Source organism: Crocodylus porosus, unplaced genomic scaffold (genome assembly GCF_001723895.1).
Source record: "Crocodylus porosus isolate Cpor-Errol unplaced genomic scaffold, CroPor_comp1, whole genome shotgun sequence".
Taxonomy (NCBI): domain Eukaryota; kingdom Metazoa; phylum Chordata; order Crocodylia; family Crocodylidae; genus Crocodylus; species Crocodylus porosus.
Genome location: NW_017728931.1, coordinates 31,811,606 through 31,831,312, shown reverse-complemented (window position 1 = coordinate 31,831,312; position 19,707 = coordinate 31,811,606). Strand labels below are relative to the sequence as shown.

Genomic DNA, 19,707 nt, shown 5'->3' with positions numbered 1-19,707 from the left:
TTCAGCAGAGAGACGTAGTTAGCTGTTGTAGTCTGAAATCAAGTTGAAGGCAGGGGGATTTGTACTTTATAGACTAACTAAATTGAAGATGTATAGCATAAGCTTTCATAAACAGTGTACTTCATTAGATAATATCCCTTCATATGCTGCTTCTTATGAAAATTTATGCTATACATCTCTAATTTAGTTAGTCCAGGGCTCTCCTAACTTCTTGGTGGCTGGGGACTGCGGACAAGGGGGCTGCTTGCACCCTCCTAGTCTAACCGCACCTTCAGTGAAAGCAGCTTGATTTCTCCCCCACCACACACACAGTCTCACTCTGCTCTCAACTAGGTATAGCGTGTAGCAGCAATCCCCTCTGTTGCCACATGCAGCACATATGCAAATCAACCTGCTTTCTGCCATTTAATACAGATCTCAAGCTTATGTTTATGTTTGTCATTTTTCAAGGTGCAGGTAGATACTGAGGCATGGAATGAATTATTAATGGGACTGTTCACCTTTATTCAATGGGAAAAAATGGATTTTTGACAATATCAGTTTGTCCCCCCCAAAATTTCGGTTTGGGGAAAAAAAAATTATGCAAAAACTTCTTTTTTTTAAATGTCACAAATTCCACCCCCCCACCCCATACATACACACATCTCAGAAAGTTCTCCTGTTTTCTTACAATCAAGTCTAGTTACCAACAGTTCACAGAACCTGGATGTGGTGGCAAATAAGGATGTTCGCACATGCCTTCTCCAAAAGCTGACGTTACACCAAAATCATTGTGGCTGAAGATGATTCCAGAAAAACAGCCGGTGTTAATTTGAAGATATCAAGAAATGGAGAATCCCTCCCTCCCCTTGCTTGTTTGTTCCATTGATTAATCACTCTTGCTGTTTTTTTGTTGGGTTGTGGGGTTTTTTTAGCAGGCTTTATTTCTAGTTTGAATTGTCTGGATTCAGCTGCCAAATGTTGGTTCTACTTGAGCTTTTATGTCTCTATTTCCTCCTGAGGTAACAGCCACGTCCCAAAAGCCTTTTTGATAAGCTAAACCTCTTTTAAGCCTCTTGCTGTAAGACACTTTCTCTGGTCTCAGATTGCTTTTGTGACTTTTTGCTCTCTCCCTCCAATTTTTCAATATCCTTTTGAAAATGTGGACACCCAGGACTAGTTACAGGATTCCAGTAACTGCTTTACAAAGGTAGGAGAAGTAAAATCAGCTCCCTACTACAACTCACTATATATCTCTTTGTGTATATGTAAGCTAGGGACAGACGTTCAGAGAACCTGAGCCAGAATGGGTTCACTCTTTGCAGGTTAGTCTAAACTGCACAGCTTAAACTGATCCATAATTGGACAGATATTATCCGCTAAATCAGGAAATGCAGGCATGTGCCTGCAGTGGATGAAGCTGGGGGGAGCTGGACCATGCCTGCCAGCCACTGCCCAATCAGAGGGAAGAGAGATACCCTCCAAGGCTCTTACCCCGCCTGCTGGAGTGGAGGGGGCACGGCCAGGCACCAACCCGGGGGTAGCAGGATGGACAGGATGCCACCCACCAGCTGGAAAGGGGAGAGAAAGCTGCTGCCAGACTAAGGAGTGGGGGGCAGTGGAAAGTTGTTGCTCTAAAGCAAGCATGTACAGATTTCCTTCACTTTCTGCGGATTCTGTATGTGCAAGTTCGCTCTTATGCGATGACCTTTTTTAAACCAAAAATTCATTATATGCAAGGTAAATTCACTCTAATGCAATCAGTGTGGTGGAAGCCGGCAGTCAGCTGCTTTGTGCAGTGCACTGTGGGAGTGACGCTCACCAAAATATAGTCTCCTGTGTTGGATCTGTGCTCCTTGCTCGTTGTCTGTGACGTGTTTCTGGAGTTGCCATCCCCATTATGGTAACATTCACCACCACCCTGTGCTTCTGTGTACTGTCTGCTGTTGGTGAGTACCATGTTAGCCCTTTTGCTACAGCCTCACATCAGAAGTTCATGTTGAGTTGTTCACTATATATTTCTCAAATCCATTTCAGCCACTTCTTTTCACAGTTCCCCATGCCCTCTCGCTGTACTGTCATCATTATTATTTATCCCCTGCAAATATTTTGTCTCATATGTAAATGTTATCAGCAGTGATTTTACTTCCAGATTATTGATGAAAAAGTTATAGCAATCAACTTACTACAGATCCTTTGAGATCTTCTGTAGAAAAGCTCCCATTTAATGATTATTTCCCAGACTGTCATTTCACACTCTGTCAGTTAGCTGTTTCTTAATCTAATTAATGTGTGCTTTATTGATAGTGTAATGCTAATTTTAAATGTCAGATACCTTGAAAAAGTTTAAATATATAAGTTTAATTGATCAAGTCTACACTTGATCGATCAAACTTGTAATTTCATCAAAACATGAAATTTGAGTTGTTTGGCAAGATGTATTTTCCATAAAACTTTGTTGGTTGACATCCATTATATATAACTGAATCTGGGATCAGCTTTTACATGGAATTGCCTGTCAAACTAGCCTATCATTATTCTGGGCACTTCTTTTGCCCTTTTTGAATACTGGCATAATAATTCCAGGCTTCTGGAATTTAAGATACATTTTCTCCAAAGTCTATTAAAAATTATTGTCAGAAAACCAGAGGTTTCTCAGCCAACTCTTTTAGGAGTCTGCTATGCCAGGTATTGCTTTTAGGAGCCTGCTATGCCTGCTGATTTGAAAACATTTATCTCATGCTAAGCAGCATCAACTAATTTCATAATTACCACTGGACTGCAAAGCACTTCATCAGCTTCATGTGATATGAGTACATCACCTGGTGTCTCTGCAAAACCATAGCAGAAATATTGATGGAAGCCTCTTCTACATCATTCTTAACAACATTATTTGCTCTGCACACTTTGAGTATGTTACTATAGAGAAAAAGCCCTGCTGTTTTAAATACTAGGAGGCAGGGGCAGATGCAGAGGGGATGTCAGGGAGTGATTGCACTGCCATTTTGGACTAGGGTGTAGGGGTAGTAGCCAAGGACAATTTTTAAGTTTCTGAGGCAGGTTAAGGTCCCCCTCAGTCTTCCCCCTCTTCTCCTCTGTGCTTCGCAGCACATCCCCTTCCCTCCCCCACTTTCCCACAGTTCTCGGTTTACCCAGGGGTCAGCACCAGTCACTCCTGCCTTGCTCGAGCTAGGCTGCTTGAGAAGCCAGACCCAGGTGGGGACCCCCTCCATGCCCTGTCCTCCTGGGACCAGGTTCAGGGAAGGCGAACCACCTATTGCCACAGCTGCTAGTGTCATCCCCAGCTGAGCCTGACTTCCTGTGCAGTCTAGATGAAACAGGTCAGTAGCAGCTCTGCAGCCCCCACTCCTCCCCAACTCCTGGGTCAGCCAGGAACAGTGGTAGGCAGGGGATAGGACATTAAGTACTGAGGGAAAGGGAAGGAGTGGCAAGAATGGGACATGATTCTTACTTGATTCCTGGACTTAAAAAGGCCCTGGATGCTGCTCCCAGCTGTGGGGTTGGGAAGGGAATGGCTGGAAGTGGGGGGGTGCATCTACCCCTGCAGCACCCGTTGCTGCTCCTCACTTTTCAAAAGCCTGAATCTCTCTATTCTGAGAGGTCCCCCCCCTCTTCTGAGAAGCATATCCAAATATTGGCTCTCATATAAGACTAGAAGGCTGCCCTTTGTCATGGTGTATAAATAGATCATTGACATGAGAACTTAAAAGAGTATCACAGGACTTGGGCTCAGATTCTGCAAAAAGTCATAAAACAAACTGCTTCATCCAGACAGGGTGTGTTTACACACAGAATCAATGCACAGTAAGGTTACTGCGCACTAAAATAAGGAGCAGTAAGATGTGGCCAGGAATTCATCTACACATGCACCCTCTTGGGTGCAAATTTGCACCAAATGGGAGAGGCCCAGTTCAGGGCTGCTCCTGCCCTGATATGCCCCCCTGCAGCAGCCAGGGGAAGCTTCACCAGATGCCAGCCCAATGCCTGGCAGGGGGCATAGGAGCCAGTCCTGATGTGCACAAGGCTAGGAGAGCTGTGCTGTCTGCAGAGGCATCTGTCTCCTGGCCCCATACACATTGGGACCCATCTCCATGTGCACGGGGCCAGGAGACATCTGCCCCTACAGCTGGCACAGATTCCCCCACATCAGGGCTTAGCTAGGCAGCAGTGACCTTCTGCTGCCTGGGTTGGCTGGGAGCTTCTGGTCAGCCTCTACATGTGTGCTACTGCTCATTACCTAATGCACCATTTATCTGGTACCTGTATATGTTGGTATTAGCAAATGGCACATTAAACTAATTTAATGCACAGTAAGTCCAGCGCATGTGTAGACAGTTACACTTAACTGCACTTAGATTAATGTAATTCACAGTAATGTGTCTTGTATAGATGGACCCACAGTGTGAAATTAGTGCTCATTGCAAGATTAGGGCCTAACCAGTCTGTAGCTGTTGGAATAGAAAGAATATGTTTATATACATTTGATATTATCTTCAGGATAAATGGAGTGTTAAGACTCTCAACCTGTATTCAAAGAAATGCCCCATTAGAAAACCAGTATTTGCCATCCCACACTCCTGCAACAACTATGATACATTGCTGCCATTAAACTTAGAAATGCTGCAGCATTATAAACACAGCCAAGTGATGACTAGTGATTTTTTTAATGGAACCTGCTGTAAACAGCTGGCTTTAAAAAGTATTGTAGCCAAGGTCAATCAAATCAAAACAGCCTTGACTATAATGTGACAGAGGTGAAAAATGTACTTACTTTGAAACTAATTTATAATCAATATCATCAGAAAGTGAAGCATGTATAAGTCTAAGATGTTAGGCAAATTTTTGTGCTTCTTGGTATGGTCATATCAGTTTTTATTCTGAACTTGTCCTTTGTTCACTCATATGGATAATTAGAGTTTTTGTCTAGTCTGTCTTTATGCTGATTTATCTTTTATTATTATAAATGTCAATTCACACAAAAAGGAGATGGATAATCTAGTCTGTAAGCAGAGAGAAATATGAGGTAATCATCATTATATTTATTTGTTTCATTTTAGTAGTTCTCTCAGATGGTATATTATAGGTTAGCACAGTTTGTGCCTAAGAGACCTTGGATTCTGGCAAGCAAACAAACATGGGATGCACTGGAGAATCCAAAATAGAGAAGTCCTCGTTTTTAAGATGCTTAATTCTTAGGGGCATCATGAGTTTTTCATGAGGGGCTTGATACTATGTGGTACAATAAATGCCATTTAAATTGCTTTTAAAAACAGCATACACACATTTGCTACTATCCCATGTGTATTTTCTACTATCCCAAATGATCACTTAAATATCCATCCTCCTTGGAATCAAATGTTTACATGCAAGAAAAATTCATATGCTTGACTAGCATCTGTGACAGCTACGCCAGTGACATCTTGTGGCCAATAAATATTTCACCATCCTGGTTCTCCACTGCCTTGAATCTTGTGAAGCAAATACCAATTGGTACTGTATCAGATTTGTAATGTTTTACATTCTCTCAAAACTTCTTCGCAGAGATGCAAATTATTTTACAAGGTGCAAAGTAACACAGTATTGAGTCAAAAGTGATTTCATGATACTTAGTCAAAAGAACATACTCATACTGTGTTTGAAATTTTGTTGTTTCAGTCTTAGTGTTTTGCTGAAGTTAGTATAGGCTTAGTTGTGGGTTTAAGACAACAGCTTCCAGAGGGATTAAAATTAACTCTTGTATCTGTTCCAATTTTAATGTAAGCCATATTTTGAAAACTTAAGTGATTGTACACTGGTGCTTCAATTAAGGTGGATGTCATCCTATTGAAAAACCTGTATTTGTCCAAATCTTTTTTTTTTCAGAAAAATAGTTATTTCAATGGAAGTTTAGCTGTTAAAAGGAAATTTCAAAAGGACATGTTAGTATCTAATTGACAGTTCATAACAAAATTAAAATCTTTGTTTTAGTTTTTGGGGGGTTGTTGTTTAAACATACTAAAATGCATTACTTAAATTTTAATAATTTTCCACTTGAAATTTTGCATTTATTTTTCACTTCAGATATCCTGTCTTTCATTAAAAATATTGCTAAGAGCTTTTAAAGTTTTTTAACTAAGTTTTTAGTGTGATTTTTAACATCAGTGTGAAATTTCCTGCAGGAAAGCTAACATGCTTTTTAAGTGAAGTTTTCATTTTTCACAGCTAGTGAAGCTATTGTATTTTCAGCTACTATTTGTATCTGTATATGTCTAATCCTTCTCTTGTACTTTTTCCAAAAATATCCTTCAGTGATGAGTAGCTGAAGCTTATGATTGGACTAACAATGCTCTTTGTAACATATTTGTCTTATACTTTCAGCACCAGTGGCACCAGAGATCACCTCAGTAGAATATTACAACCACCTTCTCTATATCAGTTGGACCTATGGAGATGACAGTACTGACCTATCTCATTCCAGGATGCTGCACTGGATGGTCATTGCTGAAGGAAAGAAAAAAATAAAAAAGAGTGTAAGCATTAGTAACTTTACATGAATAACTGTCTAGATTTATTAGCTATACCCTTTCTGAATAGCAAAGAAATGTTTTTATGCTCATGAGACACTTTGTATTACAAACTGTGGTTTGGTCGGGGAGCATCTGCAGAAGTCTAATGGGTCAAATTTCCTTTGAAATCAGGGCTGGTAATAGTTACGTCCTGAACATAGCCCAGCTGTGAAAAGCTTCCTGCTCTGAAATCAACAGCAAAAATGCTCATCAGCTTTAGCAACCCCAGGATTTCAGCCCTTATTGGAAATTTTAGTAGTATGCAGATCCTGTTCTGACCCTCTACAAAGGGGTAAATCTTGCCATTATGAATAAGAGTGTTAGATGAATAAAAAATATATAATAATCCCCTAAATTTTCTTTTACTCAGGAACTTGTGTGCTACTGCTGCTGTCCCTGGCTGAGTCTGACTCCCCCTGTAGCTACTTCCTGCAGCGTGTGGCAGGACTGGGTCAGAAGTGGTATTGAAACTTTCCTCATATGTGCATCAACCATGGACAGTTGCAGCAGCATTAAGTGCCTTCCAGTTCCTTCCCTCAGCCAGCAGAGGACACCTATGCAAGGTGGGGGTGGGAAGGGAACAGGCACTGGAAGACAGAACCCATGTACTGCCATTGCTGTCCCCTGCTAAGCCTGGCACCCTGCACAGCTGCAGAGCAAAACAGGAGAGGATCTGGGGCTGTCCCTGGAGCCAGAGCAGCCAGGAACAGTGGCATCAGTAGCAGAACAGTGGTGCATCTACACTTCTGCACCCTGCCTGGATCTACCTCTGGCTCTCACATATAGAAAACAAGTAGCTCCATTTCATTGTACATAAGGAAAACAGACATAACTCTTGAAAATTTAAGTGAGATTTAAAAAAAACATATTCAAAGCTCTAAAATATAAAGTACAACTAACAAAGCAGGTAAGATCTTATTTTAATAATAGAAGAATAAGCAAGTTAGACTGCCTAGAGAAACTGTGGACTCTCCATCACTGGAGGTGTTCAAGAAGTAGTTGGACGGCTAATTGTCGGGGATGATCTAAGCATAGCTGTGCCTGTGCTCTACTATTGTTATTTTTCATGCTTCTGGGCTTTGCTGGTTGCCACATAGGGCTAGAAGGGAATTCTGCTGCTATATATGTTACGATTTTATTGCGGGGGGTTTTACACCTTCCTCAGAGACACTGAGTGTTGGCCGCAGCCAAGACTGGGGATTTTGATTGGGGTGTTCCGGTGCTCCTCCTGGGGCTTAAACAAGGAGGCTGCTGGCTAGAGGCTCTTGCCCCTCTGCTTAGGGTAAGTCCTATTGCCGTATATGGGGTCAGGAAGGAATTCTACCCCATGGTCAGATTGGTATGGGCCATGGGGGTTTTTGCCTTCCTCTGTAACAAGGGGCATGGCCCTCTTTCTAGGATCTCTGGAGCGTATATTAACAGCCTTTACAGAAGCAAGATGTTGGCTGCTGTGGTCCCCCTGCTTTACCTGTGGCAGGTTAGGGTATTATGTCTTGTGTTGTATCAAGGTTGTGTTGTATCAAGGTGGCTTTTGAAGGGAGGTTAGACAATGTATTTGTATATGATGGTTTAGACAGGGATGCTCCTGCCTCAGGCAGGGGAATGGATTAGATGGAGTTCCTTTCCAGCCCTAATTCTCTATGATTCTACCTTCAGTTTCTAATCGCTGATGACTGAAATAAAAAACACTGGCTGTGTTTCTGTTTTTTTCTGATGCAGGCAATTTAACTTATTTCCCCAGATTGTTATGATTATACCATATAAACTTTCTTTTCTATTTGCATTTGATTTGTGTTCTCTGTTTGAGTATACCTCCCATGGATTCCAAGGAGAAATTACACAGAATTTGTTCTTCTATCAGTAAAAGTTCAGAAGTTCAGTTCTGTTAGTAAAAGGTGATCAACTCTTCCCTGTACCCCCCCCCCGCCCGCCCCCCACACACACTTTTTCTGCCTCCTTGGACTGCAAAACTGAACTGGAAATTTGGTTTATGATGAAGATTATAATGAGATTCCAATACATGCTGCTTGAAGCTGGGCTAGAAATACTACAAGGGCGATCTTTTCGGTGTTATCTCAACAATTCCTGCTTCAATGGAATTTGGGAAATAGGAGAGATGTTTGGACATAATAATAAGAAAAAAATATTCATGATACTTTTTAGTTTTTTAACTTCAATTAATATTTAGATTGGACAGAGTTTGAATTCTGGCCACAGTTTGAGTCAGTTCAGATTATGGCCTAATCCTGCATTCCAGTATGTCCTAATAAACCTCTAGGCATGGACAGAAATGACAATTTTCTCCTGATCTGACCTCTGAAAGCACTCTACACAGTTGCAGAGTGCCTCAAAGGCCCTGATCCCCAAAAAAACCTTGAATCCCCATTGCACGAAAGTTCAGATGAAAATGCTCCAAAATGGAACAGCTTCAGTAAGTTGTATCTGTGCCAGTCCCGGTGCTGTTTTCAGAATGGGAGAAGGGAAAAAGGGCAGTTTGGTCTGGGGGGGTTTCAACCAGTGCTGGAGTGAGGAGTCAGTAGATTGGAACCCCTCTGAGGTGGGGGGCTCCAGTCTACCTACCCCACCCTCCAGCGCTGGCAGGGGAACCCCCAGGGGAACTCCCTTTCCCCTATCTGAAAACATTCTGAAACCAGTGCCGGGGCTGGGAGGCACAAAGGGTGTTGCTAGGGGAGACTGGCTGCAGGCTTACAGCCAACATCTGGATTTGCTCAGGCCCTGGGACCCAACAGTGACCCAACATCTGTTGGTTCCAGGGGATCTTTGTAACTCATGGTGCTTCCTGCAAAGTATCATTACAATGGGGAGCTGCTTTTGTTTTTGCCTTTTATATTGATGTCAAGTCTCACTGAAGGCAACGAAAGCTAGCTTTAGAATTTTGTCATAAATGCATAGTGCTCATCCATTACTAATTCCTACGCTATTCTTTGAAATATCTGACCTGGTTTTTAAGTACCCTAAAGTTGCAGTGTGCTTAGATAAATGGTTTGATTGAACTTATTCTGAAGTTTAATAATACTTTCAAAACGCATAATTGAAAGTCTAATCAAAGGGTCTTTTTGTAGCCTTTCACTAATTGCATGTAATTCAACACTCAGGAAATATGCTATACAATTTATTTCTCTCTGCACTTTATGTGTTGTGTCCCCCTCCCATTGATGCCGCTAGGAGTTAAGGATATTTAACACACACAGAATATGTGGAAAAGATCTGGACTGATGGTGTTAGTATTTTCCTTTTAGTGCATCAAGTTATTGATTTAGTTCTTCAGGTAAGATCTTTGTTTTAAATTATGTTTAACACTTGATACCAACTCTTATCATAGGTGACAAGAAATGTGATGACTGCAGTTCTGAGCTTGCCTCCAGGAGATATCTACAACATTTCTGTGACAGCTTGTACAGAGAGAGGGAGCAACATTTCCACACCACAGCTAGTGAAACTGGGTAAGAATGTATTTGTTTGTCGGTTATGTTATATTCAGGTTTCTTCCCTTAGCCAACAAGGTCAGAACTTTTTTGAGCTCTAAGGCATGCCCATGGCTGACTTGTCTGTCTTCTTTTTTTCTTTTTCTTTGTTTATTTGCTATAAATGCTATAAAATACATGCCCTTCATAGCTGACCTAGGAAAATATTTTACTCTGAGAGTAGACCCATTCACCTTCAAGAAATGTACTAATCAAGATAAGTAGTGGTGGCAATCTCTGGCCCCAAATGGTGGTGAGAAGAGCCTGTCTGTAACAGCAAGAAAGAGAACTGTTTTCCATAATTGTTTTCTTGTGATGGGTCCAAACATCCCCAGACTCTGGGAATTGGGATCCAAAATTGTCTGCTGATCCCAATGTTCCTAACAAAAACTATTCGCATTTTTCATAGATTCAGTTCTGGGTCTAAAATCTCAGACTTAGAACCCAGGCACATGTTCATTTAATGGCACGATTAAATCTGATTCTTGATCCCAACAACCATGCCTCTTCCCATGCCAGCAAGTCTCCCCTTCTACCAGCAAGCTGAAAGTGTGTCAGTAGGGCCAGGTGGGCTGACAATCAGTTAATTGTCTGCTGGCCATCAGGACCCTACCAGGGACTCAAACCAGCTCTGGCATAGTCTCAGGCAGACTATAGCTGATTGTTGAGGCCAGAACCAACAATGTTTTAATTTTGAACAAATGTCAGTAAAGAGAATTTACCATGAAAAAAGGCAATCCTACATTCTCTCCACTATGCTTTTGAAGGGAGCACGGAGATCTGAAATTAGAAGTATTAGAATTGATTCTGCATGATTGACTGCTCAGCACTTGGCAGCTCTGATGGGCCATTCCTGCCAAATGTAGAACTGTATTCTTCCCTCAGTGGTTTCTGCTTCATCCTGGCAACCTTCCACTTTTCAAAGAATCTATCCAATAGCTTAGGTAAAGGGAGGATTTACTTGGAATAATGCCCAGGTGTAATAGTGTCACAACTCAATATAGACTACTCTATCTGCTCTACAGAAAGAAAAGTGGTATAAGAGATGCTCAAAATTAAACTTCTCTAGACAATGTGGACCAAAATCTCTCTGTTTCAGGTTCCTCATCTATAGGGATGATACATACTAGACTTCTTATGATAGTTGTGAGGCCTAATTCTTTGATATTTGTAATACATTTGGGTAGATTTGAGTAATAGGTTCTGTAAACATCCAAAATATTATTATGCCAGGGATTCTCTAGGTGCACTCAAACTGAAAGCATACAGAGGCTGTCCTCACAAATGCTTATTTAAAAAACACTGCTGAATGGCTGACAAAAACCCCTCACAGTAAAACAGCTAAAACAGCTTTATACCACCTCATCTTGAATGATCCCAAATTGTTTTACAAGTTCATGTGCAGTCTTCAGGGCAGACATCACCAGTTACCACTCTTCGTTTGCTTTGTGACTCTAGCTCAAAGCAGGCTACTGACCTGAGTGGGGAGACCTGAACAATTACACTATTTAAAAGGGGAGTTTTTACCCTCAGTTCAGCTGAACAGGAGCAGACAGATGAAAATTACAATGGATCTGATAAATTCTAGCTCCCTTTAAAGATATCCCTCGATATATCTTGGCAGTCACATTGGGTATATGTACTTTGTCCCCCAGGAGCTGTGCAGCACAGCCAAGCATACCATTGCATAAAGACCACAGTATATGAAGGATTACATTTTTCCTATGCCAGTTTTACAGATAAATAGTTTTACATATGAATTTGTCCAAGGAGGAAGGCTAACTGGATAGATAGATTTGGAATAACTTGGAAGGAAGAAAACAGTTTCATTCAGAAAGGTCTTCAGTTTTCCTATCTGTAATTAGGAAGGGAAATATCATAATAAGTAAATAAACAGAAAAAAACTTTCTAGCACCTTCCAGTAGTCAATAATAGACCCCAAGAAACTCAAGTCAATCCCTGCCCCCTGTCACCACCCTTTTGCCTATCCAAGTAGTTGCCCTTAGAGCTCTTTCTTTTATCATCAATGCAAGGAAGCAGGGAAGCTGAGATTGTTCTCATGTTGACTAGGGGGGGTGCTTTGGACTCTGCACAAATACTGCTTTATAGAGAGAGAGACTGCCTGCAAAGTTTGGATCTAGATTGTGTGGTGGTTTGGTCCATCTCCAGCACATCTAGATATAGTCTCTCTAGCATTTCAAACCTAACCCATTTGAATGTCAGTGGCCTTATAAAGGCCTCCAGAACCCTGATTGTGTACTGTCTTAGCCATGTGGAGTCATCTGTACCAGTGTAAACTGACCAGAACACTCCACATCAGAAGAACAGTGTTCTATGCTTTCTTTACCGTGCTGCCAGCCCTCACAAGGTGCAAAGTGGTGGAAATTGGGAACGTGCAAAGGAACTCTCAGAGGGTCCAGTATAATCCTCTGCAGTTCATGTGGCTGACTGAACCTAGGCACTCAGAAAGCCAGGCAAGTTTACAAAGCCAAAGCAAGACGCTTCAAAAGTCTGCCCTGTATGCCAGACACTTATTTTGCTTAGATACTCAGGATTTTTGGTAGGTGTGCAGCCATCAAAACTCTCCAAACCTTGCTGCAGTTTATGTCTACCCAAGCTCTGTGTATGGGGAAAAACCAGTCAGATTGCCAGCTGGTGCAAATGGAGGAATGGAGCTTTGTCCACTCAGACCAACTGAGAATCTAACCTTTTATCCGTCTATGTTAATCTCTTGTCAGCTCTCTATATATTAAATGAATATCTCTGTTGGACTTATCCCTTCAGATTCCCAGACGTAGCAACTGGGACCTGACTCAGAGTTTATGTTCACTGGGGTAAATGGAAATTAACTCTGCTTTGATCAGTGAAGTTTAACCAGTTGCAATGACTACTGTATTTGTTGCAATTTTTTTCTTAAAGCCCAAGCTCCTGGAATCAGGCTGTTGCCTGAGAACTTCAATCTTATATTTTTTACAAAGAAAGTTTCTGGACATTATGAAGAGCAACTTTAAGATGTGTAAAATGTTATAGTGTGAGAAAGCAAATGAAGAGAATCCCAAATGTGTAGGTTTTCTTTGAGTTTTGAATACCAAGGACAATAATACTTCTGGCATAAAAAATATAATGTGATGAGAATCAGAATTTTAAGTATGCTTAGGAAAAAGTATGTCAACGCATGAAAGTTTTGCTATGTTAGTTTCTCCGTGCACTTTTCTCAGTTTTTGTCCTTCCATTTCCATGTATTTTCAATAATCCAATTTAAATTTAAGTTTGTTGCCATTAGTTACAACCACCAGATGTCAGACTTTTACCTTTGTTCATGGAGTTACTATAGCTTTAGAAAAGGCCCTGTTTGGAGACTGATATCCAGACCTCCCAGTCCCTCAGGAACATTATGGAAGCCAGACTTGAATGCAGATTTATTTAATGGCTTGGATCTATCTTTGCATTAAAACCAGTCAAAATCATGGGGACAGATTCCCCGTTTCCTTGCACCTCATATTATCTTTCACACTAATGCAAAGCATATGAAAACCATTGCCATTGTTATTTGAGAGCATTTTGCACTCCTGTGAACTATGATAAACAATGCAACAGACAACCTGGCTTCTCAGAATTCCCTTTTCCCCAAAATAAAGGTAACATTTAGAAACTGACTTGAATATAAGTAGTCAGACCCCACTATGAAGATAATCCGTTTAAAGGCCATGCTAACTGATACTTAGAGATGGGTATGAGAAGCAAAAGCCAGATCCATATTTCTAAACTAAAGAGGCTTCCAAATCTAAGGTTTTGAACCAAACCTATTACGGAAAATCTGATTAGGACTCAGATTTTTTTTAACTGTTTGCTCCAGCCTCTGCAGAGTTCAGCCTCCTTTCAATTGAGAGCTTTGGTTCATATCAGTCCTTATTAATGGGGGTTCACTAACCCACACTGATTATATTAATAAAATACACATGTATGCTGCTAAAACCTTATTTTTATTTTCTCAACATGGGATTGAGAAATGCCAAGCAGACTGCATATTGCAAAGGGTATGTACAGATGTTCACTGTACCCAGTCTATGCTCACATAAAATACTTTCAGCTTCATGATCATATATTGGGAGTGGCCTGTGCATGCTTTTGACAGCGCCAGGAGCCACACCAGGAACCTGGTCTATGTACGTCGGGGTGGAGGAGCTAGTGGGTTCACAGGGGATTTGGTGATTCTGGGAGACAGTTGTCAAGATTGTGGGAGCAGGGACTGGCAAGTCTGCAATGGGGAGGTTGTCCAGCCAAGGGTGGGAGGGATGAAGATGGGCTAAACAGGGTGCAGGAGGGATTAGGAAGAACACAGCCCCAGAGTTAGGGTGAGCGGATGGGTTTTCCCAGCCCCAGGGCTGCACTCTGAACATGTGCAGATATTTGGTAAATTGGGCTAGCCCATTTCCAATCTAACTTAGTTTATCTCCTCAGGTCTACTAATTTAAATTGGGGGAGCCATTTTTTGCTTAGTTTAACCTCCCTGTAGAGATTGGCACTTAGATTGACCTAACCCTAGTTTGGTTGATCTGAGTGTAACATCTGCATGTATCCAAAGACATGGCTTCTGCTCTGAAAATACCTGAAATTAATCTTTTTTATGGTATTTAGCTGCCCCAAAATAGTGATCAGGAACACCCCATTGGGTGGTGTCCCACCAGTTAAGGGAAAGAAAATGCAGTAAGCATCTTGGTACAAGTAAGCCCATCAGGAGTGCAGGGAGGAAAGGGGGAGCAGCTATTTCCTTCTATTCTTTCTACCTTCTGCTGTTGCTTCTCCCAAAACCTGCTCCATCCACCTGCAACACTCAGTTTCAGAATGGTTCTTATTTTTCCCTGCCCCTACAGCACTGATCTCCATGGCACAGGAAGTAGAGCTTCAAAGACCTGGTGAGCCAAATATACCACCTCTTGAGAGCCATACAAACAGATAGAACCAGTGTGAGAAGGATAATACTACACTTGTCCTATACTAGCTTCCCACGTAACATGCAGACACCCATTATGATGACATCAAGTCTTTTACAACTACTTCTATTTAAGATCCATCATCATCTCCAACAGCAATGCACAATTCCCCATGCTCTCTTGATGAAAACATAAGACATCCTTTGAAATTACAAAGCTGTCTAGGATATAGGGGGTTATAGGACATATATGTGTGTGTGTGTGTGTGTGTGTGTATACACACACTACTGTTTTTCATATCAGCAGGCAATATTATGAGGAAGGATAAGGACTGATCACTGTTGGAGATGCATATATATATTGCAGTAAGATGCCAAAGAAGGCCAAGAAGTTCACCTGTAGCTTCTAGAATGTAATAATGGGGAAAGAATATATATATATATATATATTTATATATATTTTTAATCTATAAAATGCACTCAGATCAAGTTAACTAAAAATGCTACATATACACATATTTACACACATGTGCACACACAAACAAAACAGAATTCAAGGTTTGTACTTCTAATCAACTAAAAAATCATGATTTCCTCTGCTGGAATTAGAACATGCTAGGTAGTGCACACTTCTATGGGAGGCTGCTTCTTTATCTTCTTCTGCACTTCTGAGTTAGAGAATTATAGCTATCTCTCCCAGTAAGTGTTGCTAATGAGTAGGCAGCCTTTTGCTCCTAAAAAAATTTGTGCAAATAGCTATTAATAGAACATGCTGATGTTCCTCCAAACAAGAATTATTGAAAGGGGAAGTGAAGTAATTATCCAACTGTCCAAACAGAGAACAGTTAAACAGAGAAGAAAACCAAGATGCTTTAGCTATCTTCCTGTTTTAAATTCGTAGCTTATCAGTGTCTAATACTGTGTTGGGAAGGCAGACCTTACCTACTGGAAAAGAAAAACTCAAGAAGGTTATCATTCAGTTCATTGATACTGCTTGCTACTGCTTTCTGCTAGTTTTCCAGAGTCCAAAAGGTAAGCTTAATAAAAAGAGAATGAAAGGAGATTTTATTTCTTACCCAGAACCAGCTCCTCCAAAATCCTTGTTTGCTGTCAACAAGACACAGACGTCAGTGACTCTGCTGTGGGTAGAGGAAGGAGTGGCTGATTTCTTTGAGGTCTTTTGCCAGCAGGTTGGCTCACACCCAGAATTAAAGATCCAGGTATGTGGTTGCCTCTTTTCCCATTTCATCTGGTCTGTTTTTTAACTTGATGTTGATGACAAGCCCTTAGGATCTGGTTCTTTGCTGTTTGCACTTTGTATAGTCACACCCCTGTGCAAAGTGAGCGTAAAATACTGTAACATCACAGAATATGAGCCTTTGACATCAATTTTACACTCAGCCATTCTACAAGTTGAAAGGCAGTAGAGAATTAAGCCATTAATACCTGAGCTAGTAAAACACCCAAAAATATTGAAATTCTTTTTTTCTCTTGCTGACCACACATGGAAAGCACATAAAATTAAGGATTGTAATGGGCTTTGTAGAGTCCTCCTGTACTGAAGGTGAAATTCAAGGCAGTATTCATTGGCTAAAAGAGAACCTGGGGGTTTTATGGGGTTTATTAAAACCAGGGAGAAAACTAGAGGGTTTAATACACAAAGATATGGGTAGAAAAAGGTGGTCAGATTCCATGATATAGAGGAAGGAATAAGCAGCAATATAATTAGCTGGCAGAGCAGTATGGTGATATTTGTGGGCCTCTTCTTCTCTGTTCTGTTCTTCATTTCCAGTACTTTGAAACAAGTAGGATCCTTGCTTCTACTGAAACATGTCTGTTAAACATGATAGTAACTTTTCGTTTGTTTTGTGCTTCCTTTTCTTTAAGTCATGTTCACTCAGCTTCACAAACAAAACTCTTCTTTCTTGGTCTATTCAGGTAAACTGACCCTCCTCAAAACTGTATCTGTATAGCCTCATAATAATCTGACTAGAATGGTGTCTAGTCTCATAATACTAACTCTGAAGAGATCTGAGGACGAAGGTAGTATTATGACTTGATCCTGTATTGTAGATACACAGCTGAACTCTATGTAGGATGAACTGTACGGTTGCATTTAGCATTTTCCATTAATGTTATATCCTGAAATAGCAGGAGGACTTTAACTGAAAACCCATATACAGATGCACCCTAAACTTCGGGACAGAATCCAGATGTGGATATGAACTACATTTCCTATAGAAGCTTAAAACAGAAATTCATAATCTAAAAGTGGGCATGCAGAGTAATTATCAGTTATAAGAAAGGGAGAAAACCTAAGTTTCCCAACTGAAATCAAGCATCAGAGAGCCAATGTGTTTTAGCAATAAGGAAGAATGATTCCATTCGGCTACTGTTTTTCATATCAGCAGGCAATATTATGAGGAAGGATGAAGACTGATCACTGTTGGATAAATGGAGGGAGGAAAAAGAATTAAGACCCTGGACAAGAGGTGTTGAACATTGGCTGCTAACACGTTTTGGCACCTGATTTGGCTTGATTTTCAAACACATTAAACATGTCGCATCTTCATAGACTTGAGTAGGAATTTCTTGGTGCCTTATGAACTTACACACTCATTTTAGATATTTGTTTTTAAAAAAGTCTTTGTCTGCATCATTGGTGTGGAAGTCAGTCAGTCCAGATTTGTCACAGAGTTACTAATACATTCACATTCCAAAGCTGCAAGAGTAGATCAGTCTCCAATTTAATTTGTGCATTTCTGCTGAGGCTCTTAACAATAGTGTAAATTTGTAGTGCTGATTTGTTGACAGGGACAGGTAGCACTAGCTATCAGCTCATTTCTCATTAAATTCACCAGTTTTTATGCTTATCTATCAGTCTCTCTTCCATTCCTGTGCTGAAAAAAGAGATGGGGTCAATTAAACTTTTGGAACTGAGGTGGGGAATTCTTGAATAATTGCAAAATCCTTTCTATTAAAACTCTGTGCCTCCACAGGCCCCCACCATAGAAAATCTGCATTTTCAACTACATGAAAGTTTTTGCAGAAAGTGTTTGTTTTCTTCAAACATGTTTTTCTCTTTTCGTTAGCAAAATTGAAACCAAATCTTCCAGGATTTGGAATTTTAGTTGGTTGATAGATCATTGACATTTTCCAGAGAAAAACAAACCCAAACATTTTTTAACCAGGACTGATTTCCATACCAATACCTACTCTTTCCTCTTTCAGTTAGGAAAGGAAATCCTTTAATTAAATTGATGCAATTCCATTTGCATCAGTATAACTGACTTAAGAATTGCAGTACAACGGAGGCCCTTATATAGCTAAAAGAGGGCTATGAAGGGTCATAAGGTTTGTGAAATTCTTGCAAAATTCATACACTCTGAGTTTGCTACAAAGTGTTGCACCCACCAGCTAGAGTTCATTAACCCATGACAATGGATCACAAATCTACTGATAGTTTTTTTTTAAATTATTAGCTGATTTTTTGTCCTATTCCCATGTCTATAACCCTCTTCAGATTTTTAGCTGAATTGACAGAAAAAATAGGACACACATTATTCTTAAGCCAACATGTATTGTATTGATTTTCTTTCACCCTACCAGCATTTATAAAACATCAGTTAAGTCATAGGGTAAATATAGGAATGGTAATTATAATACTATATGAAGATGTAGAGATTTTTCTAACTAAAAGAACATAGTCTCTGATAATTCTGATGATGTTAGTATCCAGAGATTTCTCTGTGGCCTTCCCCTTCTAAAGAGGAAGTGTTATTTGGGTAAACAGCCATATCTGGACTGAGCAGAACAACCAAACTACCCTCCAACAATTGAAGACTTTACCTCCTAGTCAGGAGTAAACAAGAGATTACAAGATGGTATTCTACTATTAAGCTGCTGTGGCTAAAAATGTGTCAATCAGTCTGGTTTAATACAAAAATATCCTCTTCTTCCTTCTCTTGGCATTGCCTAAGAGGGCCATCCAGAAGTTTAGGAGGAGAAGGAGGCTCAATTAAGATGTTCTTTGTGGATCTGGGGACTTTTCTGCCTCCTTGTTTGTGCATGCATCTGGGTGGCAGTGTACTTCTGGGTAGCCTCCACCTTCTCCTTGGAATGGAAACTCTTGCTGTTTTCTAGTGTTCTCTGATAGCCCCTCTGAAACCCTCATTTTGTCTCTGCAATCTGAACTGTCTCCCTGTTTTTGATTTTTTTTTTTGTCCCCTGTAATCAGTGAAGTTTTGGGTTCTTTGCCTCATCCAGCTTAAAGAAGAGGTCTATTTTTACTTTAATGGGTTTTCTTTCATCAGATCCAAAATCATCTTGAAGAGTGTTTTAAATAAGACAAACCACAGTGTATTTTTTTTTCATATCTTTAGGAACCTGTTACTGTTTCTTCACATGTAGTGACTATCTCCAGCTTAATACCTGCCACTTTATACAACTGCAGTGTGACTACTTTCAGCCACGATAGCCCTAGCATCCCCGCCTTCATAGCTGTCTCCACTATGGGTAAGCAGAACTTCGATTGTTCTTTGAGCCTTTTAACATTGTTTTGCATATGTTACAGAAAGCAGAATTAATTTACTTGCCACTGATATGCAGGCAGCAGTGGCTAGAAAGGGGACTTCTACTGTAAATATTTGATATGTGGAAAAACCCTCATTTCGGGGGGGGGATGGGGAGGAGGAGGGAGGGAGTGTCTGTGTGCATGTGAATCCACGTAGAAAAGTGCCCCTAA

The 19,707-nt window shown here is 40.5% G+C and overlaps 1 protein-coding gene and 1 long non-coding RNA gene across 4 annotated transcripts in view; one reads left to right on the top strand and one right to left on the bottom strand.

The window, feature by feature from the left end:
* Positions 1-16,128, bottom strand: part of LOC109316428 — a 71,291-nt gene extending 55,163 nt beyond the window's left edge. Inside the window, exons 1-2 of the long non-coding RNA XR_002102838.1 lie at positions 16,040-16,128; positions 6,444-6,480 (exon numbers count right to left, since the gene is read on the bottom strand). This is a non-coding gene — a long non-coding RNA (uncharacterized LOC109316428). The remainder of the gene's footprint in view (positions 1-6,443; positions 6,481-16,039) is intronic.
* PTPRO (protein tyrosine phosphatase, receptor type O) overlaps positions 1-19,707 on the top strand; it is a 258,327-nt gene that overhangs the window by 193,356 nt on the left and 45,264 nt on the right. For all 3 annotated transcript variants that reach the window (XM_019544502.1, XM_019544500.1, XM_019544501.1), the window contains exons 11-14: positions 6,358-6,509; positions 9,889-10,009; positions 16,044-16,183; positions 19,346-19,478. In XM_019544502.1, the coding sequence (XP_019400047.1) occupies positions 6,358-6,509; positions 9,889-10,009; positions 16,044-16,183; positions 19,346-19,478 (546 nt within the window). The remainder of the gene's footprint in view (positions 1-6,357; positions 6,510-9,888; positions 10,010-16,043; positions 16,184-19,345; positions 19,479-19,707) is intronic.